General features: G+C 49.2%; 10 protein-coding genes across 10 annotated transcripts; 5 read left to right on the top strand and 5 right to left on the bottom strand.

Annotated features, from left to right (window-relative positions):
- Nucleotides 1-2,197: 2,197 nt before the first annotated feature.
- On the top strand, nt 2,198-2,730 carry N7520_010123 (uncharacterized protein; the record flags this gene model as incomplete). Its single annotated transcript, XM_057144057.1, has 2 exons — nt 2,198-2,257; nt 2,305-2,730. The coding sequence occupies 2 exons, from the start codon at nt 2,198-2,200 to the stop codon at nt 2,728-2,730; spliced, it is 486 nt and encodes a 161-aa protein (XP_056993345.1).
- Nucleotides 2,731-3,292: 562 nt separating this feature from the next.
- Nucleotides 3,293-4,691, bottom strand: N7520_010124 (cation diffusion facilitator family transporter; the record flags this gene model as incomplete). Its single annotated transcript, XM_057144058.1, has 2 exons — nt 3,293-3,534; nt 3,584-4,691. The coding sequence occupies 2 exons, from the start codon at nt 4,689-4,691 to the stop codon at nt 3,293-3,295; spliced, it is 1,350 nt and encodes a 449-aa protein (XP_056993346.1).
- A 468-nt stretch (nt 4,692-5,159) lies between these two features.
- On the bottom strand, nt 5,160-6,107 carry N7520_010125 (uncharacterized protein; the record flags this gene model as incomplete). The annotated part of the gene is made up of 1 exon (XM_057144059.1): nt 5,160-6,107. The coding sequence occupies one exon, from the start codon at nt 6,105-6,107 to the stop codon at nt 5,160-5,162; it is 948 nt and encodes a 315-aa protein (XP_056993347.1).
- A 1,947-nt stretch (nt 6,108-8,054) lies between these two features.
- Nucleotides 8,055-9,973, top strand: N7520_010126 (cytochrome P450; the record flags this gene model as incomplete). The annotated part of the gene is made up of 7 exons (XM_057144060.1): nt 8,055-8,250; nt 8,317-8,449; nt 8,522-8,713; nt 8,769-8,920; nt 8,976-9,223; nt 9,272-9,543; nt 9,601-9,973. The coding sequence occupies 7 exons, from the start codon at nt 8,055-8,057 to the stop codon at nt 9,971-9,973; spliced, it is 1,566 nt and encodes a 521-aa protein (XP_056993348.1).
- Nucleotides 9,974-10,084: 111 nt separating this feature from the next.
- N7520_010127 (transcription factor domain-containing protein) lies at nt 10,085-10,873 on the bottom strand (the record flags this gene model as incomplete). The annotated part of the gene is made up of 1 exon (XM_057144061.1): nt 10,085-10,873. The coding sequence occupies one exon, from the start codon at nt 10,871-10,873 to the stop codon at nt 10,085-10,087; it is 789 nt and encodes a 262-aa protein (XP_056993349.1).
- A 1,277-nt stretch (nt 10,874-12,150) lies between these two features.
- N7520_010128 (Zn(II)2Cys6 transcription factor) lies at nt 12,151-13,712 on the top strand (the record flags this gene model as incomplete). The annotated part of the gene is made up of 2 exons (XM_057144062.1): nt 12,151-12,187; nt 12,238-13,712. 2 exons carry the CDS (start codon nt 12,151-12,153, stop codon nt 13,710-13,712), a joined length of 1,512 nt encoding a protein of 503 aa, XP_056993350.1.
- Nucleotides 13,713-14,113: 401 nt separating this feature from the next.
- Nucleotides 14,114-16,995, bottom strand: N7520_010129 (glycoside hydrolase family 55 protein; the record flags this gene model as incomplete). The annotated part of the gene is made up of 2 exons (XM_057144063.1): nt 14,114-16,695; nt 16,743-16,995. Coding segments are annotated over 2 exons (2,835 nt in total), but the record flags the coding sequence as incomplete, so codon positions are not given.
- A 1,492-nt stretch (nt 16,996-18,487) lies between these two features.
- On the bottom strand, nt 18,488-19,894 carry N7520_010130 (aminotransferase-like domain-containing protein; the record flags this gene model as incomplete). The annotated part of the gene is made up of 3 exons (XM_057144064.1): nt 18,488-18,929; nt 18,987-19,369; nt 19,424-19,894. The coding sequence occupies 3 exons, from the start codon at nt 19,892-19,894 to the stop codon at nt 18,488-18,490; spliced, it is 1,296 nt and encodes a 431-aa protein (XP_056993352.1).
- A 1,110-nt stretch (nt 19,895-21,004) lies between these two features.
- N7520_010131 (uncharacterized protein) lies at nt 21,005-23,704 on the top strand (the record flags this gene model as incomplete). Its single annotated transcript, XM_057144065.1, has 2 exons — nt 21,005-21,556; nt 21,608-23,704. 2 exons carry the CDS (start codon nt 21,005-21,007, stop codon nt 23,702-23,704), a joined length of 2,649 nt encoding a protein of 882 aa, XP_056993353.1.
- Nucleotides 23,705-24,635: 931 nt separating this feature from the next.
- On the top strand, nt 24,636-27,833 carry N7520_010132 (ankyrin repeat protein; the record flags this gene model as incomplete). The annotated part of the gene is made up of 1 exon (XM_057144066.1): nt 24,636-27,833. One exon carries the CDS (start codon nt 24,636-24,638, stop codon nt 27,831-27,833), a length of 3,198 nt encoding a protein of 1,065 aa, XP_056993354.1.
- Nucleotides 27,834-27,838: the final 5 nt, after the last annotated feature.

A 27,838-nucleotide genomic window follows, 5' to 3' on the forward strand; every position in this document is an offset into this window, starting at 1 on the left:
GTCAGCGCCAGAGTCGGTCCCATAAATACTTTCATTGGGTATATAGACCAGCCTACCATTCATAAATTGGTGATTATAAGACTTATTTCCATACTTAAAGTTAAGCTTTATGCACTGATGACTATGGAAGAACCCTTTTTGCGGATAACTATATTGCAAATGACTCAAACGTGGACATGAATCCGCACAGCGTTGATTCGCGTACGGTAGATTCTAATCTTTGGAGCATGAGTGCTAGCTACGATGATTTGTAGTCAAGGATACCCTCGACCTAAGCGTTATTTGATCTTGATATTGTAAATCTAATATCAGTATTAATTCTAAGATACCATTTTTATTATAGCTGAAGTCAATATCAGAATTCAAGATAAATACTCTATCTATAGATAGAGTACTATTGTATCTACTTACCACTCCATTACTTAGGTATACATGAGACTTTTCATAGAATTTCGAATCAGCTCCTAACTCTTCTTCCCCCTCCTTATTTCACTTCTCTTTTCTTTCTTTTCTTTGCCCCTAATTATGAATTTAGAGAGCCCTTAAACTATCTAAATATTCCAGTAGTAAAGGAGGTAGAATACTAAGTGGGATTCTGAGGAGGAGACTGGGTAGGAGACTGGGTAGGAGACTGGGTAGGAGACTGGGTAGGAGACTGGGTAGGATACTAAGAAGGAGATTGAGTAGGAGATATATCAGGATATGATATAATTACCTAGAAAGGCACAGTACCATATAAAAAGCGTGGTGGAAAGCTTCTAGTAGTCATTTCTATCCTTGATTGGGATGGTTCTTAAGTTAGAGAGAGGACCCATGATTGCGTATCCAAAGTAGGATTATGTAAATTCTGAAACCATATGAGGATGTTTCATGAAGGCTCGATGAGGCTGCGATGAAGCTGCTTGGAAGCAGCCCTTACTACCCATTGTCAACCTGAATGGGAGTCTCACGCCTGAAGCTGAGTCTTTCACGATCACGATCACCACCATTCCACCACCATTGTTATTAATACTACCAATATCACTACAACTACTATGATCTTTACTATCCATAATCAATAACACTACCATTATCTTTACCACCTCCACTACTTTACCATTCATCATCACTACCACTACTATGTCCCTTACTACCCCCCACCTTTCCAAGCCCGACGTGGAGAAGAGAACAGCCGATGACGAGCTGGAGGCTTCTATTCCAAAAATTCTTCACAAAATCGCACAAGCAATTGATGCTACTATGCACACCCTTGGCAGCATGGAGTCCCGATGAAACACAAAACTAGGGAGGCCCTTTGGATCTCTATCAGAATCCTGTAAGAGTGTGCGAAAGAGGACCACGATATGAAATGCATGTGCTACATGTACCACCGAATCCTCACGCACTTCTCTGCTGATGATTTGTTTTACGCAATGTTAGCTGGATTCGGCAAAGAAGCAATTGCTTCTTTTGAATTGGATGAGAAGGGGGGGAAGCCTTCCAAAATCTTCGACCAGCTGATCTAATCACCCAGTCAGGCGTGTACGTGCATGCAGTCATCAAATCTGGCCAATTGGTGGCCGGATATGTGGGTTTCTCAATCAATAGAACGTGGCCAAGTCCACACCAGAGAGGTAAGACACCCAAAGGCTGGACAAACATACTACTACCGCAGGCTTGTGGACATCAACAGCCTCGAGAAAAGACGCGTGATTGCAGCATTCTGCCCAAGCTTGGATGCTAGGCTCGGATACATGCTGGAGGCCATTGTGAGCGCCTGGCTGGGGGGTTTCCAGGAGTCAAAGGGAGGTTCTCATTACTCTTTTAACAGCATCTTTTCCGCGGAGCTAGCACACAATATTCGGATTAGCCGGCAAATGTTTGGATTTGCCAACATCCCGGTTGTACATACCTCCGTAACGAAGTTACCTGGATAAAATCCACGATCCATTGAAGCCTTGCCCATATCCTCTATGCACGACAAAGAATCGGGGTTTTTGCGAACCGAGTCAACCAGAAGTGGACTTTTCCCTTTGGCAGCCAAAGTGGGGGCCTGAGCTGACTTGGTCTGACTGGGTTTGCAGGCCCTGCTATAGGTGGGCAAAGAATAACTACCAGCAGGAGCTCGAGGAAAAGCTCAAGAAGATACGCAGTTTGATCGGAGGGTTGGGTACAGAATGCAAACATTCAGAGTGCAGGAAGCCGTCGAAGATCACAGATGATCTTCGGCGGTGGAGCCCCGAGTTTGGTGATGAAGTCGCAGCGGGTGAAGTGGTCTGTGAGTGCTTTGCCCGAGGAGAATATCTCTTTAGATATCCTTCGAAGTCACCCACATACTGGCACGATAAAGCAGATGTTTGTGCGCACCCCACCTGCAAGACCCCCGAAAGGCTCAGTGTCCAATATCGTAGGTGGGAAACGAAATTTGGGGACACATTGACTGGGTTCGATTGGGTGTGTGTTACATGCCATAATCGGGCAAAGACAATCTCTTACAGCGGCCTCGAGAAAGAGCTAGAGTTGGAGCTTGAGAAGGAGGATGAGAGAGAGCAACAGAAGGAGCGAGAGGAGGACCGTATGCAGAAACGCAAACGCACCGAAGAGATGGGAGCAAAATGCATGCACCCAGCATGCACGAACTCTAAAATCACTTTCGATGATCTCAGAGAATGGGACCCCAAATTTGGGGATGAACTCGAAGCATACGCGGACATCTGCATTAAATGCTTTCAGATTGAGGAGGAAAGTTGAGAAATTTTGACAAATTCTTGTATTTGCCCGACGGGCCAATATTGTGCAAGCACCCACGGTGCAAGACGCAGGAAATCTTAGGGTGGAAAGTGCCCAATGAGATATTTGGGCGGCCCATTCTTTGGAGAGATCTTTTTTACCTTGTGGTATAAACTGACCACAAACGATCACTTGTGCAGTAGATGCTATGAGATCGAGTATTCAAAAGTCAAAGCAGGCGGGGCTTTCGACTACCGGCACAAGAAGGGAGATCCTTGCAACAACCCCGACTGCAAGGATGCACGTGGCTCAAATCGGTGGCGTCATTGGAAGGTCATCTTTGGGGGCTTATTCACAGAGGTCGGGGGACACTGACATTGAAGTGGACATGGGATGAGGCAACCCTCAGAGCTATGCAAACGATTACTACGGATGTTGGCAGAGGCCCTTCATTCTGGGCATTATGATCACGCTATAGAAGTAAAGGCTTGAAGCGACAGAAGTAGCGACAATAAATTTCAGTAAGATAGTAGGTACTATTTTGGTCGAAATAAGTAATCTGGCTATACATGCACTCCGTACTTCACAGCTCTTTCTTGAGAAAGTGCTCCGGTTTATGCTCAAATTCATAATCGACGTGCACATAGGCACGCTCAACATCAGGCAGAGACTCCAGCTTGATCTGGAGCTCCTCTGCAACATCATGGGTCGCACGAAGAGTCGCGGCAGGATCCATGACAATGTCAACCTCGACAAGAAGACGAGGGCCGGACGTGTACGCACGAACGGTGTCGATGGCAGTGATCATAGGGGAGTGGGTCATGGCTGTGGATAGTCAGTATCATTCTCCTTACAACACAACTTAAGTACTTACAGATGTATGTGATCAGCTGCTGCATCTTGGTGTCCGCAGTAACACCAATCAGGAGCTGGAACTCGCCATAGGCGGAATGCAACCACAGTCCACTGACAATCAACGATAGGATGATAGCACCCATAGGATCGATCCACCAGCGGACCTTACTACCCAGGATAGAAGTCATTACACCGATTCCGTTGATGAGCAGGTCATTTCGGTGGTCCTCCCACAGAATACGGATCTGGGAGACCTGGTTGCGCAAAGCAAAGCAGTACAGGAATAGACCGAGCTTGGTGAAGAATGCGACGGCGACAGCGACCACGGAGGCCAGGTGGAAGGGAGCTTTAAGAGTGTCGGAGCCCTCTACAAGCTCACGAATGGAAAAGGCGATAATGATGAGCGAAACAGCAGTCATGAGACAACAGAAGCAGATGTTACCGGCTGTCTCAATACGGGCCTTTCCAGCAGGGAATTTGCGAGCGTCAACTCGGTTGACGGCCTTGTTGCACAGCAACAGAGTCAAGTTGGACAAGGGGTCAAAGATGGCGTCCGCCATGGTAGTGAACAGTGACAAAGATCCAGAGGATACGGCACCGTATATTTGCACACCACACAGAATGATGTTTGCAGCAAAGCTGGCGTACACGGCAATCTTGTACTTCAAACTGTTCTCGCTGTTCAGCTCGCGGGCCGCACGCACATGCTCCTCGACGGGCTTCAACATCCGCTCGATGGTCTCATTCTGATTCTCGTAGAAGTCTTGCAGCTTGCGAGTAACAAGAAATTGCTTGCCCGCAACGCCTGCCTTTTGTACCATCTCCATGGCCTTTGTGCTGTCACGCTTCCGCGAAGTATTGGCCTTCATCTGTCGAATCTCGTCCTCGGTCTTGAGCTTCGAGGCCAGCTTAAAGGGGTCACTCTCGGCGGTGTATCGGGGTGGAAGCTGGCCCTCTTCATCGGGGCTACCAGGGCGGTTGTGGATTATAGATTCGTGCTCGAGGGCGCTCGAGGTGCCCTCATTCTGGCGGGGAGTCATTGATCGGGAGGAGTGTGGGCTGCTGCTATGCAAATGATGCAAAGCATGCGGGTGGTTGGAGAGACTTTGACGGATATGTTCCTCCATTGTGACGGCACTAAAATTATGAAGAATGAAGGGCGGAGGCGTAAGGGGAAGCAATTATTTCAATGATGAAAGGGAGAGAAAAAAGTGGCTGTGCTTATCTAATCGGCTTGGCACCTTGGCAGGAGTTCGAATTGAACTATTGATTTCCATGTGTTACGAGTAAGGGAATAAATACATCTATACTACCTAGTTCTTGCTAGAAGCTTCATACGGAGTACGAAAATTAAAGTTGCAGATTGCACAGTGCACAGTACATAGTGCATGTATTTTTTGGCGACAAAAAATTATCTTTTGAGCTCACCGGAAAGTGGAGAAGCCGGAGTTATGATCTCCATGTGGAGTATATCCGATACATTAGGCATTAGGTATTTTATGCATTTTGATTCTCAATATGAGTTGTCAAGTCACATTTTGTTACATCTTTGTAAATCAAGAATATAAAGGTTAATTGTCAACCATACAGAAAAGTTAGCTGTCACCGACAAGGTACTTGAATACACTCTCCACCCAGCTTAACTTCTCTTCGGCGGAGCCATTGACGGGAATCGACTCAGAAGTAGCAACACTGCTTGGGGTAGTCACGGAGCCAGACGCACGGAGCTTGGTGGTAAAGGTAGTGCTAGCGATCAGACTTGCGGACGAGGAGGTCTCCGCCGGAGCAGTGGTCACAGCCACTGTGGGAGTCTCGGTCGAAGTAGCAGTCTCCGCCGGGTTGGTTGTCTCAGCCAGCATGGTTGTCTCGGGGATAGGAGTGGTAGAAGTTGAGGACGTGGAAGATGTCGAGGAAGTGGCCTGAGTGGAAGCGCTGGAGGTAGTGGTCGAAACCGTAGAGCCCGAGCCAGATCCATCGACAGTAAAGTCGACACAAGATTCATATGTCTGGTCAATGGACTCGGCGTACCAGTACCACTGTAGCACACAAGCACCACCAGTAATGCACTGGTCACCCAGATCATCGGGGATAACCACACTGAACTGGGTGTTGTTCGCCGCCACACCGGTCGAGACGGAAGCATAGACGGACCAGGAAATTAACGGGCTACCGATGACAGTGTTGGAAGCAGTATCGACAACCGAGACGTTGGCGACACCCGTATGCGGAGCGTGGATCGTGACATCGAAGTCCACGGTCTGACCCGCCGTGTACGAGTAAGTTACGTTGTTGTCGGCGTACTTGAAGCCCTTGCACAGCCAGGCATCGCACTCGGCAGCATTGTAGTCGCTTTGGCTGTCGGCAACTTGCAACATGCCCTGGATGTTTCCGTAGACATCGGAGGTCTCGGTATCGTAGGCTTGTTGCCCGCAGGCAGCCTCAAAAGCCGATCCTGGGTAGCGAGGTGTTGGGCTACTGACGAAGCCATGGCCGTGGACAAGGGAAATGAGTCCGGCGAGGGCGATAGGCGTGAATTGCTTCATTTTGAAAGAATGGAATTGATCGGTAAACCAGCACCGTTCAAGTATAACGAATGGAAAGGCAAAAAGACTGCACGGTCACAGACCGGAGAGAAAGAATGAAAGTAGAATTGAAAGAACAAAGCAGCTTGACGAGCCAATACCGGGGCCATCATATGATTTATATAGATTCGCCTTCATTTTCATGACCAGACCCTGTCAGACTAGAAGCTTAATCAACCACAAACAACGTGAAAATATGGCCCACTATGAAGCTGTCAATAAACTCAATTTGAAACACTTTGACCCCTGGCCTCCCCGAAGAAATAAATCCCCTCTGTAAGGCGCGTGGTGAGACCGGCGATATTTCTCTGTAGGATCTCAGTCACTCGAGTCCACCGCATGAATCAGGACCTCCGGCAACGTTCCTGTTTAAGGCTTGCCAAGGCTGGTTCCACGCGCCAGTTAGGTTTCAGGTTAAATAGCATCGCACTTCAACAAAACAGGAGTCCACGGCCCAATTCGGAGTTCTGAGAATATAGATCGGTCTAGTTTGTGTGTCAATGTGTCCAGGTAAAAGTGATCGCTCGGGCGCTTTTCCATTTTCGACCTCGGTCGGAGTTGGTCCCAAGACTCCCTAATTCAAGTTGACTCAGGGAAATCAGAGAAGTCAGGCCCTTGATCACAGGCTCTGCCGAAACATTGGACAAAGTGCCAATTAACAGCCAGTAGGGGGAATATATACGAATGGCCTCCAATGTTCGGTTTGATATCAAGGGAGTTTCAATCGTTCACCGCTCATCGCCATTCTTCCTACACAAATCCCACAATTCCATCATATGTCAGCTGAATTGTTTGATGTCAATAATATTTGCACGACCAAGTAACAAAAAGAAAATTAAGCAGACCTCCAAGGTTGGTGACATGCTAGCGAGTCACAGTCACGCCAATCGGTTTTGATGACTCAGCATAAGCTGATGTGATGAGTCATCAAATATTCTGCTTACTCACCGCCTGAAAGGAGAAACAATCGAGTTGAAACTTGTCATCTTCAACTTGGTGTACAGAGTACGGCGGGCAAGATCGGGACCTGGAAATCAGACCATGGAAGCCTTGGCCAACTAAACTTTACCTGGTTGCACCACATGCACAAATCGATTGGCTGTAAAAGGTTGCTGATAAATAGGCCTATGATGCCTCGAATCCCTTGATAATACGGAGTACAAGTCTTCGTTCAAATTAAATCTGAAAAGCATGAAGAAAACTTTTGCAAACTTGACGGTTCTGCATTAATCTAGATCATGTTCTGCGCAGAAAGTCATCGGTTGTTAGCCAATAAGCTTTTATGGACAAGCCCATTGTTTCTCGTTGTTAAAATAGCGCGATAGCGCCACTTGTATCAGGCCCAAAGGGGGAAGCCGTCAAGACTCAATTGGTTAGGTTCACTATTCCGCTTAACAGGATTTCAAGCGGGATAGAAACCCCGCACGGAGCCACTATGGGGCTTGCGGTTACGATCATGCAGCCAATGAGTGAATGTTTACCAGAATCAAGTGCATTTGAAGAAAGCTAAGTCCGTACTACTCTACCGTCAGAGCGCCAAAAGGGGAAAAGAACCGACAATGATTTCACCATGTTTGCAGATCGTTACCTGTTTAGCTAGGGTAATGTAGTCTGATTGACATGACAGGTCACAGTTATGGACCCGTTCATCACGGAATAGCGGTCGAGGTCCCCCGAGAATGTATGATATCGGACAACTATGGTTCGCTCGGTGCCTTTTGAACTACGGATACGTCGGCGCAAGTATAGTGCAAGAGCACACGCACACACAACCGTGTCAAAGTAAAAACAGGAAGAGACTAGACCGAATGAATAAAAGTAATGACTACTGGACCCATATTTATGCGATCAGTTTTAATTAGAACTTCCCTCTGCTCTCCCCACGTTTCAATTTTGTGACCTGTCAGGATGTTCAAGGTGCTTTTGAACGCCATACTGGGGCTCCTTGCTCTTTATATCACGAAATTATGGGTTAATCGCAAAAGACCATTAGGCCCACTGCCCCCTGGTCCGCCACCTAAGCCAATCGTGGGTAACATCGCCGACTTGCCGCCTCCAGGGGTACAAGATTGGATGCATTGGCTGAAGCATAAAGATCTATATGGTAGGCTCAAGCCATATCCATATGGTCAAAAAACATCGTTCTTCTGTTGCTGATACAAACACTTAGGGCCCATCAGCTCTGTGACGGTCATGGGGCAGACCATCGTCATCATAAATGATGCAGAGACAGCATTAGAGCTATTACGCAAGCGCGCTATGCTGTACTCATCCCGACCGCATATGGTTTTTGCGTCTGAAATGTCAGTTTGAAAGCCCATTCAATTTAAGTGGAAAAGGGAAATGTCAAAATATTGAAGCTTACACTATAATAGGGTAGGTTGGGGACATGCCTTATCCATGCAGCCATACACAGACCGATTTAAAGCATATCGAAAACTTTTGAAACCATACTTTGGCTCCGAGAAAGTCGCTTTGCAACATATTCCTCTCCAGGAGGTGGAAGCCCATCGCCTTTTGTGGCGTATTCTAAAAGACCAAGAGAACCTCACACAGCACATTAAGACGTCAGTAATCTCATACAATACTAGAGACAGAGCTCGGATAATAACATGGAAATAGTGAAGCTGGAGCGGTCATTCTCAAAATCGCATATGGCTATAGGATTGAACCACACAAGCCAGATCTGCTGGTGGACCTTGTTAATTTGGCCCTTGAGCAATTCTCAGTTGCCGCGACACCGGGCACTTGGCTTGTTGATATGATACCAGCATGTAAGTTGATGAAAATACAATGGCGACTTTTGTACGAAAGCTAATGCCAATGAAGTAAGACATGTCCCAGCCTGGTTTCCAGGAGCTGGGTTCAAGCGAACCGCGCTGGAGTTCAGAAAAAGTCTCGAGGACGTGGCAAGAAAGCCCTACGCCCTTGTTCAACAGCGGATAGAAGATGGCAAATACGAACCATCTTTTCTCTCTGATATATTGAAATTAGATGGTATTCCGTCGTCCGGATCGGAGGAGGAGCTGGTTGCGAGATGGACCACTGCATCGCTTTACGGTGCAGGCGCCGACACTGTATGCTATATTCTCCTTTGGATCGATACACTTACTAACATAGACTAGACTGTTTCTTCTGTTGGCGCGTTTTTCCTCGCTATGGCATTGAACCCGGAAGTCCAACATAAGGCACAAGCTGAAATTGACCGAGTTATCGGGTCTAGTCGACTACCCACAGCAGCAGACCGCAAAAGCCTGCCCTATGTCGACGCAGTAGTCAAGGAGGTCTTCCGTTGGCATACTGTTATACCGATGGGGCTACCACATGCATCGACGGCTGACGATATGTACGATGGATATTATATTCCCAAGGGTTCTCTTCTGTTGCCAAATATTTGGTGGGTGATAAATCTTGCCATGGTCTTTCTCAGAATTTTTGTTCTAACTCACAGTAGGGGTATTATGCATGATCCGGAGTTATATCATGATCCTATGGCCTTCAACCCAGAACGCTTCCTAAAGGTTAACCCTGAGATGGACCCACACGGCTTTGTGTTCGGCTTTGGGCGTCGTATCTGCCCCGGCCGAATTTTGGCAGATATAACAGTATGGCTTAGTGTTGCAAAGTCCCTCGCTGTGTTTCAAATCAGCAAACCTGAGAATGGGGCCGAGGTAAAGGCAGAATTCCAGCCTGGAGTTATCAGTCATCCAGTGCCATGCAAGCTGCATATCACACCTCGGACAGCAGCACATGAAGAACTGATACTTTCGGTGGAGCAAGAACACCCTTGGGAACAGGGTGATGGGAGCGAGTTGGCAGATATTTAAAAGGGAAAGAGTGCTTGGAAATAATCGAGTGTACCGGGATCTATGAACATCCACATAGTCAACTTCAGCTTCAACTTCAACTTTAACTTTAACTTCAACTTCAACTTCATGTCATGCTAATGTTGGTAAAAGTTTGCTCGAAGACAACACAGCATTCAGGGATTCCACATAGTTCATTTCCTCCAAATCTGCAGAGAGGTCATGTTGTACCCACATCGATTCTATCATCCCTTGTAGGTCATGTAACCTCCACTGGCTCAATTGTTGCTCTGTTCTTCTCAAAAGAGAAAGAATCAGCCCGCGTTGCATTTCAGTATTTGCTTCACAGGCTACAAAAAACAGTGGAAATGGGCGTTCGCATAGAGACAACTGCGGAATGAGTTCGAAAGCTTCAGAGACCCATCTTGTCAATCGGCCAGTAGACGAGTTCGTCAATACACGCTCGAAGTAGATCAAAGCTGAGAGTCGGTATAGTTGGGAGACTTTACTCGCGTGGTCCACTTCCTCGGGAGTGCTTGTTCCTTGGAGATACGTGGTGGCTTGCTTAATTGTCATCAAGTCATGCTCGATGGAACTTAAAATATTCTGCTCGGCGTATTGAACACTGTCGGGCTTTATAGTATAAGGCGTGATATTCGCCATTCTAGCGATAATGTTGATCATCTCCAGCGAGCAGCCAAAGATGCCAAGGACCTGGGCATTTGTCAGTTCAAACTTCACGCCACAAAATATTTCGATGCCCACCGATTCATTGGCTACCGAGGAGACCAGAGTGGAAGCCATGCCTGGGACTTTGAATAAGGATGCATTTTCTGCAGACTGAACCTTCCAATGTCTCGAGGTGAACTTGCCGAGAATATCGTGATAGTGCACCCACAGTACAAGGAAGTCCACCTCCATGAGTTTTGGATGCCCTCCGTCGCATATCTTATGGAGCATGCTTTTGGCGCCAGAAACATATAACGGCCATTGAAAAGAGCTTTCGGACGGTATGAATACCTAAATGATATTAGAGTGGGCTTGTCTCTTTCGACGGATATGTACTATACCTCAAAAGCACAGAGTAACATTCCGACAGCCGTGTGCTGATAAATCTCTGTTGTTGTGACGTTCCCTTTCATCGAAGCATTTAAGGAATTCAGAGCTGCCACCTTTAGTCGGAGAGCTTCATCAACCTGTCCATACCGATATAAGGATGCTAGGGACAACATTGCTCGTAGGACGGCCATGGACCCTGCTGAATCATCAGAGAAGGAGAGTTGAAACAGTAATTTCCAAAGTTTATCCCCATCTTCTCGAATCGGGCTCAAGGATCTGATCACTGTTACCATAACTGTAACGTATTAGTCAATCTTGAAGTGCGCTACAAGTTTGAATTCGATGGAGTTCATTACAATATGTGACCAAATGATGCCCGTCACCCATATCTGGCTGCGCATTTGCGAGATTCGATAGTGGAAAAATACAGGAATTGCGAATCGGTAATTTAGCTACATCAGCACAATCAAGTCAGTAACCAGTTGACCATGTAACAAATTCAAAATCATTAAGTTTGGGGTTAGAGAACCTAAATTGTCTGGATGCATGTAAAACTCGACATCCGTCGTCAATGTGTTGATAAAATGTGTGGCTTTAGTACCATGTGACGGAACTGCGGCAGTGCGACTTCTTCGGGACCCGTTCGCAGGCCAACTCAAACGTAATCCATAACCCAGGCATGTGCGGCCCGATGTTGCACAGTTCTGGCAGTACGGACGCCCCAGATCACAGGATAACTTTCGATCTGATGATGTCTTAGAATCTTGACAAGATTAGGTCAAGCCAAACCAGTTTATCCCTTACCGCGACATGTCCAACACCGCCGCTCCGAAGCAGCCCCGACAAGATATGGACCCCGTGGTTTCGTTGTTGACATTGTGTTTTATCAAGTATAAGTGGAGTGGACCGAGTGGGACGGGAATCATCAGGAAATTACTAATCAACTGCGTAGGCATGAACTGAATCCGCACTAGTTCTCAATTAGGTCTAGTGCGATGACTAACGATATGGAATTTCATCGGGCTTCAACCTCCGGGGATTCCAAGTCAGCATAAATTTCCAGATACCGTACAAACGCCGTATTCAATAGGTCCAGTCTGGTCCGGACTAGGTTCATTTGATCCCCGTCGGATGGGGACATGTCAGAGCGGTCTACGCAACCCCCACCCACAAAAGGTAACATCACTATACCTAATCTTAGCGCGCAGTCGCTGATATCAGCCTAGATTGTCCAACCTGCCAGAGGCGGCGCATCAAGTGCGATCGCAGCTTACCTGGTTGTACAAAATGTGGGAAGCGAGGTCTTGAGTGTTTAGGCTACGGCCTTCAGCTTAAATGGGGCCAGGGTGTCGCATCTCGCGGTAGATTGCAGGGACAGACGATCCCAGTGCGCGAGGGTGCCGATGTAGTGAATCCGCTCTTGGCTGTCGGTGCTGCAGTTGGCACATCGGGTGAGAATGCTGGGTCTGAGATCGACTTTTTAAGAACTCAGCCGGTAAATCCGATGGGTTCGCCTTCTATCGATCTCAGTCTGTCTGGTCCCAGGCCTCCGCATGCTTCACGGCTGCTTGCGTGGTTTAAGGAGCGGGTGGCGCATCGACTGGCCTGGATCGATGGCCCGGGAAACCCTTGGAGACAGATCATCTTACCTCTGGCTGAGAACTCGGAGACTGTCCTTTCCTCCGTTCTTGCACTCGCTGCACATGATCTGGCTTCTCAGTACCCTCCCCAGGATCCCTGGTTCGTCAGGTTTCAGAATATCTCAGATGCGTACCAGAATAAAGCCCTAGCACTCCTTGCTAAGGAACTGAGGGACTTGACGACCTCGCCTTCGCCGCAAGCCAGCCCGGACGCGTCCATGACACTGGCCTCGGTGCTGATCCTATGTAATAACCAACTTTTATCAGCCCAGTCATCAGGATGGAAGATCCACCTCCTCGCCGCACGCGAACTGATCCTCGTTGGAGAAAGCCAATCCTCCCTCCACCAGCAACTGATCCGCATCCAAGAATTCCTCCTTCAGGAATTCTACTCCACCTCTGTGTGGACTCATCTAACCGCCTTTGACGACATGAATGTAATCAGTAACCTTCGCACAGCACCTACGAGTACCGAAGACGCCGCAGTCGCCGACTTCATCCGCATAATCTATCAAATCACCCAACTCGAGCGACTGCAGAGCCGCTCGCAGACTCCGCTTCCTTACGCCCAGATCGAAGACATTCACAACCAAATCGAATCCGCGCGTATCAAAAGCTTCTATCTTAGTCAGAAAGTCAACTTTTGGTCCGAGTCTGACCGCAACGACTTCGAACTCGTTGTGTGGATGTTCTACCACGCAAACCTGATTTACAGCGCCCAGGCCTTCCCGCAGCTCCGCGGCACGGTGATAGATGTGGACCATTCCCGAGACCAGATCCTCAGCCACGTGCGGCGTCTTTCCGAGACAAAAAACGGAATGTGGGCGCAGGATCTCGTGTGGCCGCTTTTTATTGCGGGGACAGAGTTGAGGGGTGATCGGCCGAGTCAGAGATTTGTCGAAGGTGCTTTCAAAGATGTTATGCGGCTCAGTCGGACGTTGGATCGGGCGAGGGTTCTTGAGTTTTTGGAGACTTGGTGGAATGTTTCGGATGATCGGCTCTCTTCTTGGATTCAGTTGGCGAGAGAACGGCCTAATGATTTCAATTTTCTGCTTTTGTGATGTGAATACAACATTTGAATGAATATAATGACTTGAAGACTTTATTTAGCGGCATACATGTGCATATCCTCGCCTCGAGTAGACCTCGCTCAGATTTGATTAGGAAAGGGTGAGCTGTGATCACTGTAAACTACGATATTGAAGGAAATGATGGGATCGGTCATTTATCATTGCGGATCACATATCTATTGATGATCTCGTCATACAAAGCCCAGGTATCTAGTGGTATCACAATGCCTCCAGTGCGAAAGCACAAATCCAACGATCCGCCATAGTTCTAAAAGAATAAAAGAAGGCCACAGGATGGAGATCCAATATGGTAAAGATGCAAACAGGAAAGGGAAAAAATTAGCCGGAACAGAAATATCAAGATATCAGTCTTAGTCAATCTTCACAGGTATCTAGACAGTTTGCTCGAACAGGGCAATGGTCGAGCCATAGGTACTCTGGTTCGGGTGTTCGGGGACAAGACTGATGCCGTTGGAGGTGATCATGTTCACCGATGCCTTGGTGGTAAGACCATAAATGTGGACATCGGAGCAATCAACCTCAACGATGTTCTCCTGGCAGTCCTCGGAGTTAAGGCAGGACTGGGCGTAGTTCTCGAAGAAGCTGTAGTGACCAGCGCCGTAGATGTAGGTTTCCGAGGAGTTCAGGACACGCAAACCCCATGACTTGCGGCAGGAAGCGGTGGTGCAAGTAGAAAAGTCAGGATCGTTCCATTTCTTGGGCTGGGGAGTGAACGGGGTGAGAGCGCCAGGGTTGGACTGGTAGTAGGGGGTCTCGGTTTGGATTAGACCCATGAAGACGTTCTCAGCGTTAGACACCTGATAGTTGTACAGCTGGTGGTGCTCAGACGCGGTACCCAACAGCCAGACCGGGCCCTTGGACTCGATGAGGATACCACGGCCAGTGTAGACGTTGATCTGGGCGTGAGCGGCAAGGTCAAGATCGTGGTCAGCAGTCCACATCCAGGTGTTCTCAAGGTAAGCACTTGCTTCCTCGGTGACATGGAGGAGCAGGAAGGCAGCCATACACTCAGCCTTGGGATCCGTGGTGACGTGGGGAGTCTTGGGACAAGTGTCACCCTGCAATTCCGATCCAGCGGCACCACCAACACGGAAGTGGACATCCCACATACCGGCCGAACCCTGGGAAGAAGCAGCGACGTTCCATTCCATTAGGATAGCGCCAGGGGCAGCACCCTTGGTCATGACGACAAGATCACTGATCTCGACGGAGCCTGACTCGCCCTTCTGGCCGACTTGAATAGCCGGGACGGGGTTCTGCTCGTCGGCAAACTTGCTGCCTTGGACCATGATCATAGGCCAGATCTCACCAACAATCTTGATATCCTTGGGAATCTTGAGGGTGTCGGTGATGACGTACGCACCATGGTCGAAGTAGACAACCTGATCAGAGGTGGCGCTGTTCAGAATTTTTTGAAGGATCTTGGTGTCGTCGGTAGAACCGTCACCTTTGGCACCGGCGGATTTGACACTGATGAAGGAGGAGGCGGGAACATCCTCGTACAAAGGTTTGGACTTTTCAAAGACGGCACCATCGACCAGGAGATCCGCTGGCTTGTTAGACGTCACAGTAGACTGAACGCGGGCAGATTCGACGGCCTGGTTAACACCGCATGTGCCCGTGCTACCGCTAGAACCGGAGCCAGAGTTGACAGCATGGGAGCTCTGAGCAGTGCTAACAGCTGCAATGGTGCCAGTAGCGACAGTGTGCGCACCGGTGGCGGTGACAGCTGCTGTGTGCTTACCAGTAGCAACGACAGTGTGCTCGCCGGAGAGAACAAGGGTAAGTTCTTTCGTAGTGGGCTTGGGGGTGGCAATTATAGCAGGAGTGACAGCACCGATGACTGAAGCAACAGCTGTCGTGCCCACGCGGATGGTACGCTCTTCACTACCGGAGTCAGTGGGGAGAGCAAAAGTAACCTGACTGGTCTCAGCACCGTTACTGGTGGAGAGAGTGGAAGCAAGATTTGCGGGGCAAGCCTCCACAGTCTGCATGACAGTCTTGGTCACGGTAACAACTTCATCCTCATCCACCTGGACGGCACGCTTGCTGATGGAACCGGGGGTGTAGGTGTTACCCTGGACCCAGTTGGCAACAACAGACCCACCAGTGAGGATGCTGTCGCCATCAATACTAGCAACGGCAACCTTAGAACCAGAAAAGTCCACATTGTCGAGAACTAAAGTGCCACCACCGTTAGGAATGCTCTTCTTAGACCACGCGGTAACGATTCCAGTGGGAGTGTTGGTGAGCTTGCTGTCAAGCATCATGACGGAACCAACGGTCTGGTTGGACGGCGAAGTAGACATGTTCAAGCCAACTTCGCAGTTGTTGATGTTGACCGACTTGAAAGTCCATGCCCAGTTCCAGTTCATGAAGATAGCGGTGTTGCAGTCATTGAATGTCAGGTTACGAGTAGTGAACTGTTGGTTTCCGAGGAACATGCCGTAGTTGCCACCGTTGAAAGTTAAGTCCGACATGAAACCACCGGAGCCATTGTCCATGAAGATACCCTCCTGCTTGTTGGCAATGCCACCACCCTTGACCATCTCGAAGCGAATGTTCTGAAGGCTAGTCGCCTGGCCCACCTGCCAGTGAATACCAGCACCAGAGCCTTTGGGCATGGCAGTAAGGTCGATAACCAGGTTACGAATACCGCGGAAGAAGTTGTTCTGGTTGGTGTACCAGTTGGCACCATCGTCCTCATAGGGGTCGGAATCGATGACCGCCATGCCAGTGAAGGCAGCGGCAGCCTTGATGATGGGCAGATCGGTGGCATCACCAACGATCTGGGTGTAGTAGTACTGGACGATAGGCGTGGACACCACATAGGTACCGGGTGGGAAGTATACAATAGCCGGGGTAGTAGTAGATGAATCGCAACCCTTACCACAGCGGTCACCAGAGGAGATGGCCTTGTTAATGGCAGCAGTATCATCCGTAGAGCCATCACCTAGAACAGTTAGCCTGGCAATCCACAAGGGGACGATCCTGACATACCTTTGGCGCCGAAGTTCTTGACGTTGCGGAAAACCTTATAGTCAGCATTGCTGTTAAAAGGTGCAACACCCTGGCGCTTAATATTGGCCATCCAGTAGCTGGAGGTAGCCCGTTTGGAAATCTCCAGACCATTTGGATTCATTGGGACCGCGCCCACCAGGGCAGTCGGTAAGCCCAACAACAAGATGAAATGGGCGAGAAACAACATGATCGAGGATTGAAAGTTGGCCATCTTCAAGATGACTATCGCTGAACCTGCAGCGAATAGATAAAAAAAGACCTTTTAAAACTGAGACAATTCAGTAACCAGTACTGAATGTATATGAAAGAGGTTCGAGAGGAACAAAGGAATGGAATGGAGGATGAGAGCGTGAAAAGTGCAGCACCAGGCTATTTGCAAGCGCGATCTATCCTCCAGGGAAAGAGTGACTGAAGATTTAAAGAAAGGAAGAAGGGAAAAAAACAGTGAATGAAGAGATCAAGTTACTCACTCTGTTCCTGAATCAAAAGTCTCCACCTATCGCATGCGCCGGCGCTGCCAATCTAATCCACCACCAATCACACAGCACCACCAAGGGTCTGGCGCTGACCCTTGAAACGTGATAGTCAGGAACTGAAACGTTGCACGGGATCTTGCACACTCGGTAAATCTGTGTTCCTATATTAGGGAATATTAAGATAGTCGCGAGGAAATCCCAAGCTTGGCACTTTTAGAGTTGGAATAGCACGATCAGCACACAATCTGACGGCTTGAGGTACAAATGACTCCAAGGAAGAGCCAAGAGAAAGAAAAAAATTCAACAACTACTCGGTAGCAGGTTCTACGTTGCTAATATACCCTATAAAGACATGGCATTCCTGATTTCCCGCATGAGAGCGTGGGATGGCTTTCCCAGGGGCGTTGGTTGTTATTTCCTGGACCATTCCATTGATGCGTTAGACAGTCCCTGCTTATTTTGGCTTGGTATGGCCGATCAGTGCCCTGTGGAGAACCCCTGCGATAGCAACGGGTCAGGGGTACTTCGCGCCTAGAACTGTCACCATTCTCGGCAAGTCATTCGGGAAGGCATGATGAATGGGCAGAGTACCAGTCATGAGGGGCACGTGTGGTGGCCAAGATGTCCGAGATCCGGTGTTTGGGTTGTCAGGGATGCGGGTGTAATGGATGAACATTCCCAGACGCGGGGAAGCACTCCGAAGTAGGACGGGAGATTCCTGAGATTCTTGATGATGCCATCTGGATCACGAGTCAATGTAGCATTTATATCAGGTTTTGTAGTTATTTACGCCTCACTCTGTAGGTACTGCGTGGTTAAGCAGCCAAGCTTGGCCCCTGAATGATGTGACCCGCTTCAGGTTAGCGGCGGTAAGTATGCATATGTAGATGTCGATGTACGAATACGATAATCTGATTTGTTCTCGAACCTGCCAGTGACAGTGATGCATTTCCATATGTGATCTTGATCTCGCATAACTATGGAGTACTAGTGTACTAGTTCACTAGTTAAAATTGTTCTTCTTGGCCTTACTGATTTCCTGACTAAGCTCGGCTCAGATGGCCACTCTGGGTGAAGTGGACTTTCTCAACTTTGGTTTGTCCCACTGGAGTGTTATGGAGCTATGGAGTTGCTGTATCCACGTAATCCGTAACTCGAAATTTTATGTATTTATGCCTGGCCGCGCGTCCTCTGAATCGGTCCGATCCGTCAAGCTCCGTCCCTGGTAATACCAAAATAAACAATCTTTCATCGTTTCAGGACGCGCGCAAGTCTACGCACTCCCTCGGCAAGTTCTTGCGGCTCTGCCCATGCAAAGCACAATCGAAGGTTGTTGTTGAAGCGAGTACTTGCTGCCTCGGGGTCCCCCGCCACTTGAAACGCATCACCAGGCGCTAAGCGCAGGTTTTCTTCCCGATCGGAACGCTGAACTATATCTGCCGCTAGCAGTGGAGCTGGTAGGGTAAGCCAAATGAAGTATCCGCCCACCACGCCATTGACCGGCGCCTCAAAAGTGACCCCTAGTGGCGCCAGATGTTCCTGAATGGCAGATGTCAGATCATGATATCGCTTGGCATATGCAGGCTGTAATGTATCACGAATGTGCTGTTCCAGAAATCCCGATCCAAGGAGTTGATCGATCAAGGTCGAGGTCATTTGGGAAGGTGCTCCACCGGACCGAGACGAGCCTCTGTTCACGTCAGCCTTCTCCACGCCCAGCCGGTCATTACACTCCATAGACACTTACACTTGTGATAACCCGAAGGCCACTTTTTCAGATGCCTCTGCCCATCCTGTGCGGGTGCCTGGCCCGATTAGCTTTGAAAAACTACCATTGCTTATTGCGTGGCCCCATTCATCCACGGGACCACCATCCAAGTAGCGATCCACATCCACGAGCCGTGGGACGACTGCACGGTCGGGAGATATCAATTCGCTACCCGTGGATGACCAATGTAAAAAATCATAAACATCGTCAGTCACCACGAGAGCATCGTACTTCCGTGCCAGTCGGATCAGTTGCTCCCGGTGATGCAGCGACATGATCTTGCCGGATGGGTTGGCAAAGGTGGGGACAGCATAAATAACATGTTTGTAGATCTTCCGCCAGGGCCGAGGGGGTTTCAGTCTCTGACCAGTCAGTCTAAAATCACTTCGGTTCTTAATGCAGTACGGAGTACATACCGGTGTATCGTTACCTTCCGCTGTAGCCTTGATCTCGGCCTCCCGTAACCCACTCTCCAAGACTTCCAGATCAATGCCTTCGTCATCCTCGGGTACAGATTTGACTCGGCCGAAGAAACCGGCGTCGTCAAATATCCGTCCTGCGAGGAAATACGTAGGATCGACCTGCCAAATATGCCGTGTGTACACAGGATCGGTGAACACGGCCAGCACACAAGCGAGGTTCTGGCTGGCCCCGCCCGTGATGCAAATCCGTTTTGACAAAATAGGGTGGTGAGGTTGATAGAATGACTGCAGCCATTGGGCTATGTGAACACGTAGAGGTTCATAGCCTTCATCGGGGCCGTATCCCAATGCCGGGTGGGCAATGGAGGGGTCAGTCAGCACTGTTGAGGCGGAGCGGAGTAACTCGGGGGCGGGGAGCAGCGTGGGGTTTGGCCACCCTGCAGACAAATCAATGCGGGTAGACATAGTTCAAGCTTGAGGCTGTGTATGTACGTACTGTACGGAGTTCGGGGGATAAAGCAGGGATTAGATTGGTGATACAGTAGCTATGGAGTCCATGAACCGAGATCGGACGTTCCAAGGTTTTGGAAGCGAGTGGAACCAAACTTCAATGAGGGGAAAAGGAACAGGAACAGGAACAGGAACAGGAACAGGAGAACCTTGGAGGTTTAGGTTTTCTTACTTTCAATTTTCAATTTTCAAGGCACAAGAATATGGTTTATGGTATAAATTGATATAGGCTTTCAAACTAGAGGTGAAGTGCCTAATAACTTAGTCATTTATAGCACCCCATGCAATAAACCATATCAATAGACGTGAGAAGAGAATGAATGACATTCAATTGGATCAAATGTGATTATTGACACACGGTATAAAGTGCTACAGACATCTAAATTGCCATGCACTTGTAAATATAATGAAGTGTACAGTACATACTACTCAGCCTATATGTAGCTGGAAGATAAATATATCTTTTATGCAGTAACTAAACCACAGGCTTGAACCTTAACCAAACCTTGGCCTCTTTTGGCCCGATAATCTACAACTATTCATAGGAATCAGCCTAACATATTCTTGGCCTCGATATCTGTATATGTAATACTATGCACTTTTTAGTACTTTTTCATCAATTGAATTCGAATTGAATCTCACGGGCGCATTCCAGGTATAGCGTATGGTAACCGGTTTCCCGGGGTATCCACCTGCACAGCCAAGGAGCTTCTATCCGGTTCCTTTCCAATAATAGCTACTCCGTACAACTTTTTTTTTTATGGGCTTTAAGGGTTAAAGACTTCAATTTCATTTTCTATATTACCTGAATCATTGAAATTACTTTCGACCCCCCTGATCCACTTCTTTCTTCTGGGCTTCATTCTCTGGTTAATGATTAACTAAACACTCCACCTTTCTTACCCATTCTTACCTGCCGATCCATTCCACTGAAAATCCCCTGTTCCCGCTCCCATTCCTGCCTATGCGGGCTTAACCAGTGCTCACCCTTCTCTCTATCCTGCGCCGTGGTCGCTGAACTTTCGACTTCCTTCGACCTCCTGATCCTCTACCGTGACAACCAAAATGTTGTCTGCTCCCGTTAAGTCGGCGAAGCGCATCTCGTCTCTCTTCTCCCTGGGCAGTCACAAGGAGCATAATGCCCCCGGATCTTCATCGAGCTCCTCCGATTCAAAAACCCGCCAACGAAGCAGTTCCCGACCGACTCGCCATGTATCTACACCCAATCCCATTGCCTCAGAGCCCCGGACCGTTCCTGATTCCGTACCTTTGGATTTCGACTTGGAGAGCCTACAGCCCCCACCGTCCTTGCTCGCCGTGAACAGTGACTTGGCCAGCAGTGCTCCCAGCTCCCCATCAAGCGGTCGACCGCAGAGCAGAGGTCGTGATGTGAGCCGACCTTCCAGCGTGACGGGTTTGGCCATCCCAGGTTCCACCCCAGACTCTCGCCCGGGCACCCCTTCGAAACGCAGGAGCTGGATGCCGGGAATGGGAGGACGGTCGCGGGCCAGTTCCGTGGATAAGCGACCCGCGGCAGCCACGGCGCCGAGTGCCTGGATTGCTGGGCTGGACCAGAAAGTCGTATACGACCTGGGTCCGCTGTTAAGAGGAGAGCAGGTACGTTGGAATTACGCATTGGAAGGTACAAAACTTGCTAACGGGTTATAGATCCCGGAGCTGTGGAACGAACAAGGTGACACCTTTGTTTACTTGTTCCCTCAAAACACTGGTCGCGCGCCATCCTTCAAGGTTGATTCTACCATCTTCGCTGAATCCCCCTCTCTCACATACCTTGCCCGTGGTACCGATGCGAAAGCCAGCGGCCTGGAGCAGCCCACCCGTACCCTCTCGCTCGTCTCTCCTCCTTTGACCCCGCTGGAACACCTCGCAGACAATGACAACGATAGCCAAGGCAGCCAACGGTTGGCCTTTGATGATGGCGCCGACGAGGCTCCGGAACTGCACCTGTACCTGCCAATTCCCTTGAACAGTGACGTTTCCAACCCATCGTCTCGCCTGACACAAGAAGATTCGGACAACCTCCTCCTCTTCCGCAATCTTTTCGCCTTCCTCCTTGGCCAGTCGCTTATCTCCAGCCCGAAATCGGCATCTCTATTTAGCATCTTCATGGATGTCGCTGTTTTGCTGGCACGATTCGAGTTTACCAACCTGGACGGTTCCAACTTTGGTGAAACCGCTACTTCTAGCTTCAGCAACTACTGCGATGAATTGCGCTTGGCCGATGTGCGCAAGAGTCGAGAAAAGACCATCGAGGCGATCGTTCTCGGTGAACGCCTCAGATACTTCCCTCTCTACGTGGAGGGATTCGTCCATGGTGTCGGCAAGCTGGATGAAATCAAGCAACTGCGGAGTCCCAAATTTACCTTCATCCACCCCATCACACAAAAGCGGATGGAGCGCGGCTTTATCGATCTGGACACTCGTTTGCGTGGCCTGTACTCGAAACTTGAGGATTTCGACTTCCCCTCGGTCTTCTCCGGTAGCGCGAACTCGCAGACTTCAATGGAAAGTAAGGTCATCCGCTTCAAGAACTGGAAGTCCGGGTTCTTCGAATTCCGTCGCTTCACCATGCAGTTCTACCGACAGAAGTATGGCAGCTGGCCACCCAAGGCCCGATCGAAGAAGAACGAGTTCGAGGAAAGTGGATTGAATCGTCTGCTTCTCCTGGACTTGTACCATGATTTCACTGATCTCTATGACCTGTTGGTTGACCGCACTGCCCTCACCACTCGCACTATTGACGCATCTGGTTCGGGCGGCGACAATTCTTCCACTGATATTATGGATGTTACCCTCCGTGCCCTCCGCCATATTCTCAGCGAGTACGATCGCAGCACTCCGCCCGTTCTTCCTCCAATTCCGTTCGATGTTCCTCAGATTCCCTCCTTACAAGTCCTGCACCGAAAGCCCCTGGAACCCAAGAAAGCAGGCAAGTTGCGAAGCAAGAAACTCAAGAACTCTGACATCAACGCCGTCTTGATGGACTCCTACACCCGGGAGAGCATGCGCCCGACTCCTTTCATCGAAAGCTTCATGCAATTCGAGCGACGCTCTGCTGCGGGTAAGACCCTAGAGGACATTACCGATCTGCGATGTGGTCAATGGATTTTCCTTTACGCTGTCATCCAGTCTCTCCCTATGCTGGTTGTGGATGTTCCCGAGGTTCGCTTCTCTGAGGGTGTTGAGTACTTCCTCTCCATTGCCCCTCGTGGTGGTGCACCCTGGATCCAGAATGACACCAAAACTGCGCGCAGCTGGTTCGGTGTCGCTGGTGGAGCGGGTGTTGTCAGCCTTCCTTCCGATGTGGTTATCAACGGCGTTGAGGGTGTTTACCGCCGCAGCCATTGTTGGCAGGTTGCTGAACAATGGGCCGAGGCTGGCCAACTGATTGAGCCTCCCACCGTGGAGGACTGGGAAGAGGACGAGTCTTCTATCTCATCGCCCTACCCCGCTCAGCAGTCATCGGCTGGCTCTTCCTCGGAACTGCAGCAGCAGATGATGAACATGCCTCACGGTGGCCTAACACCACCTCCACCTGCTATTCCGCGCCAACGCTCCCCTGCGGCTGGAGCACGGGTCGAGCATCGCCACTCTATTTACCCTGGCTTGGAGGCGCTGCCATTACCTGCTGGCATTGCCCCCCTTGAACCTCCTTCACGTCCCATCAGCCGATTTAACCCGAACATGAGTTTTGATGACATCTTAAAGGAGGTTCCCAAGAAGGAGAAGGGCAAGAAACACTAGTTTCTTCCCCCCATCCATGTGTTTTTATTTTCTTGATTGTTTATTTGCCCCTGGTAGCATTGGCGGTATCCCCACCACCTGGCCATACATGGCCCATTCTTTTTTTTTTTTTTTCCCTTTCCTTTTGACTGTTTGTGCATAGGCGCATATTTGTGACATTAACCATTGGGTTGGGACGGCGCGATTCACAGGAAGCGAGGAGAGAACAAAAGCAAAACCATTTAATGTATTGAAGAGCATGGAAGAAGGCACACTATCATAATTATCAGCATATCAGCATTCAGCATCTCTGTTGAGACTGTCTTCATTGGTTTGATTTCCCCTCTTATAATTTGTTCTTGTCTTTTCTGGAGATGAGATGGAAAAAAAGATAACATCTGCAAGAGATTCAATTTGTTATACATGTACAAACTAGTTGGCTCTAATTACTTATAAGTCGACTGCTAGCAATTGAATGGTGTCGACGTGGGTCTGGGATCCATGGAACTGTTCACGGGAACGTGACAGACTTATTTGTTTAATCTATCCTTTCCACTCTACTCCGTACATTGTACTGTATCTCTTTCCATGAAATCCCAGATCTTTCACGATGTGCCAATTTCAAATTGATGACTTGAATGTTGTGACCCACAAAAGAAGGCTTAACCATCTTGAAATACGAGCTGCCACCGCTCATGGCCTATTGCCCACAATGGCGCCTTCACCATGCAGGAAATCGCTGATCCCTGCCCTTACCTAATAGGCTTTTAACTTGATGGGTTAGCCTATCCTGAAGAATGTCAAATTACGCTCTACCCATGTACGCATACTTTCCAGTCTCGCAGGCAGAGAATATTCGGGCGACACTAATCATGGCCTAATCCATTTCTGGATTGAACGGCAGAAAGAAATGCCAAAAAGAGTCCCTCATTTATACCCTCAGCCGATCATTATGCCTCGTTCCCGTTCTCGTTCTAGCATAACAAGCGAGGGCCACGAGCGTCTCGAGCCACGACTCCTCCGCGCAGCCGAGAACGACGATGTCGAAGCCCTCCAAAATACAATCACACTCGCACGCGAATATGGCCAATTCTCCGAAAACTTTCTCCGCATCGCTCTCATGCGCAGCGCTGAGCGCAATCGCATCGCGACAACCGGATACCTCCTGAAACTCGGCGCTAAAACCGACGTTCCAAGCAATCGACTTTCCCCGCTCCTCCGCGCCGTCGAGCGAGATCACTACCAGATCGTCCGACTACTCCTGGATGCTGGTGCATCGCCCGACAGTACGGATAAGGAGGGTCGGACTGCGCTTATGACAGCAGCTTGGAAGAATCATGCCGATATTCTACAACTGTTGATTATGCGCGGGGCGAATGTCAACGCCCGCGATTTGCGAAAGAGGAATGTTTTGCATAATCTTGCCGCAGATAAGGAGTGTTCATGGGGATGGGGCGATGATATTGTCAGACTCTTGCTGAGGACGGATTGCAAGATCAATGGGGTGGATGGGCAGGATGAACTGGGTCGATCCCCATTGCATTGGGCTTGTGCGACGGGGAATTCGCGCCTCGCCGAGCTACTGCTTACTCGGCCGGATGGCGGGCCCAAGGCCGAAATTGATGCTAGGGAGTTGCGGGGGAAGACAGCGTTGCATATTGCGACAGCGCACGATCGCGCGGATATTATCCAGCTGTTGCTGGCGCACAAAGCTGCGGTCAATGCTTGCAGTGATGGCGGTTGGACACCATTGCATAATGCATGTGACAAGGGTTGCGAGGAAATTGTGCGGATTTTGTTGCGTGCAGGCGCACATATTAATAGCCAGCTCTTGAATGGTGTGACTCCGTTGCATCTCGCAGCGCAGGGGGGCCATCGCGAGGTCGTTGAATGTTTACTAGAGAGGCCGGACCTGAAAAGGCGTGTTCGAGATCACTTCGGTAGTACTCCGTTTCTTCGCGCTGCACAGCTAAAGCAGAGAGATGTGGTGCTTTTGTTGGCGCCATTCAACAATGTCGAGTCTTTATCTGAAGATGTCAAGCAAGCCTCGGCTGCCTTCGACAGCACAATTGTAGATTTTGGAAACTTCCACAATGAGAATCGTGTGAAGCGAATGTCGGTCTACAATCTACTTTATGGTCGAGACCTAGAGAATCCCCGAAAACAGGCTGTGACAACAGTTCCTGCTGATAACCGCGCAACGGAATTCAGATGGATTCATCTACCGGCCAATAACATGGCTTGGGTGGAGGCTTTGTTGACCAAATCTTTCATTGAAGAGGGCGCTCACGATGTGGATGGTTTCAAGGGCATTGAGAAATCTTTCTCCTATCAACATCGCGGCCAGAAGATCCACTCACACTTCATGCGACCCTTGTGCCAGAATACACCTCGCACGACACGACGCCGAGAAGAAGAAAAGACAGAGGAAGTACCGACAGATGGCCAGTCGATAGCCACAGACAACAGCTCTGTCTTTCGCAAGCAGAAAGCGCCGGGCAAAACGGATCGAGATGATAACGAAGGTCTGTTGAAGAAGAAGCACATTCAAAAGCGTGGTAAAACAGGGAGCAATCCTGGGACTCCAAAAGAATCCAAAGCTAAAGCTCCATGGGCTGAGAAAGGACGGCCGCTTCATTCACCCTCTCTATGCAAGGATCCTCATAGCCTCGCCTCTGCATGCAATATCTGCGTCTTTATGCCATATTTGCATTTTGAAACTGCAGAGCGTAGGCAGAAAATGCAAGACGCGATCCAACGGGCCGAAAAATTTGACCCTCAGCGTATCAAAAGAGCCCGTACTCGGGACGAGATGCTAATTGATGCGCATCTTTCATCTTCCACTACTTCCCTACATGTTCGTCGAACATTGGATCAATTCTTTTATCCCAATATCGATACGCAGAGTCGCGACCAGGACCAGGTTGTGTATAGATACCAAACCAAGGGCCCTGGGTGTGAAAGACCGGAGAATGAACCAAAAATCTTCATGGTTGATCAGCTGTGGATGTGGGTACTGGGGAGTAACCTCATTGTGACCAGCTTCCCACAGCGATGGGACCAACCGAAGAATGATCCTCTCAACGTGCTGGATGGGATTATCGAGGACATCAATTCTAAGACTCGCGATCCTGTCAAGTCAGTACATGACCTCGCGATTATAATTACCAATCGGTGCTCTGGCGTTTTTGACCGACATCGCCTGGGAGATGACGAGTATCAATTTTTGGACATGTTTGAATCTTCCATTGGTATAGCCACTGACCGGGAGACGCTCCTGTTCAATCGTTTCAATCATGCATCTGCACAGGCGTCGAAGTGGCTAAAGAGTCATCGAAAGCTGAACCGACTCACACGCAGCAAGGCCCATTCGATATCTGGCCGGGACGTGCCAGAGGAAGTGGAAAGCGATGATGATTATCGTCATGGCGATGGCTCCCCACTATTCGTCGACGATCTCCTGGACATTGGAGAGGAAACCGATCTTCTAGCGGAGATTAAAGATATCCGTGATGAGTTGAATATGATTCGCACCGTTTTGGATCACCAAAAGCACGTCCTCGCCGACTTCCAGGAAGTGATTTGCGAAACCTACCAGGGACAGAATCGATCCCAATACGAGGTCAAGAAACGGTTCAAAGATCAACAGCGGATGATTGAGATGAACCTGAAAGATATTGACCGCATGGATAAGCAGGCTGAACGCATCTACCACTCCATCACGGACCTGCTGGATCTCAAGCAGAAACATGCTAACGCCTTTGAGGCCCGCTTCGCACGCGATCAGGCAGCTGGAACCACTCGTCAAAGCAAGACAATCATGGTCTTTACTATTGTCACCATCGTCTTCCTGCCGCTTTCCTTCATTACCTCCATTTTCACCATCAACTTGAAAGAATTCGATAATTTGAAGCTCGAATACGTGGCCAAGTATACATTTGGAATTGGCTTTGCTATTTCTATTCCCCTTGTTCTCGTTGCGCTTTCCCTAGATGAAATCGGTGATATCTTCAGCCGTGGTCGGCGCTGGTTGTCCTTCTCCCGCCGAGATACTGTTGAGCGAGACAATGTCCAGGCATTGGAGATGGAGAAGGTCATCAGCCTGGCCCGATCACGCAGAAGTGCTGATCTGGATTACTTTAGCAAGTAATATAC

This window comes from Penicillium odoratum (assembly GCF_028828045.1).
Source record: "Penicillium odoratum strain IBT 22623 chromosome Unknown utg000006l_segment0_segment0, whole genome shotgun sequence".
NCBI classification, from domain to species: domain Eukaryota; kingdom Fungi; phylum Ascomycota; class Eurotiomycetes; order Eurotiales; family Aspergillaceae; genus Penicillium; species Penicillium odoratum.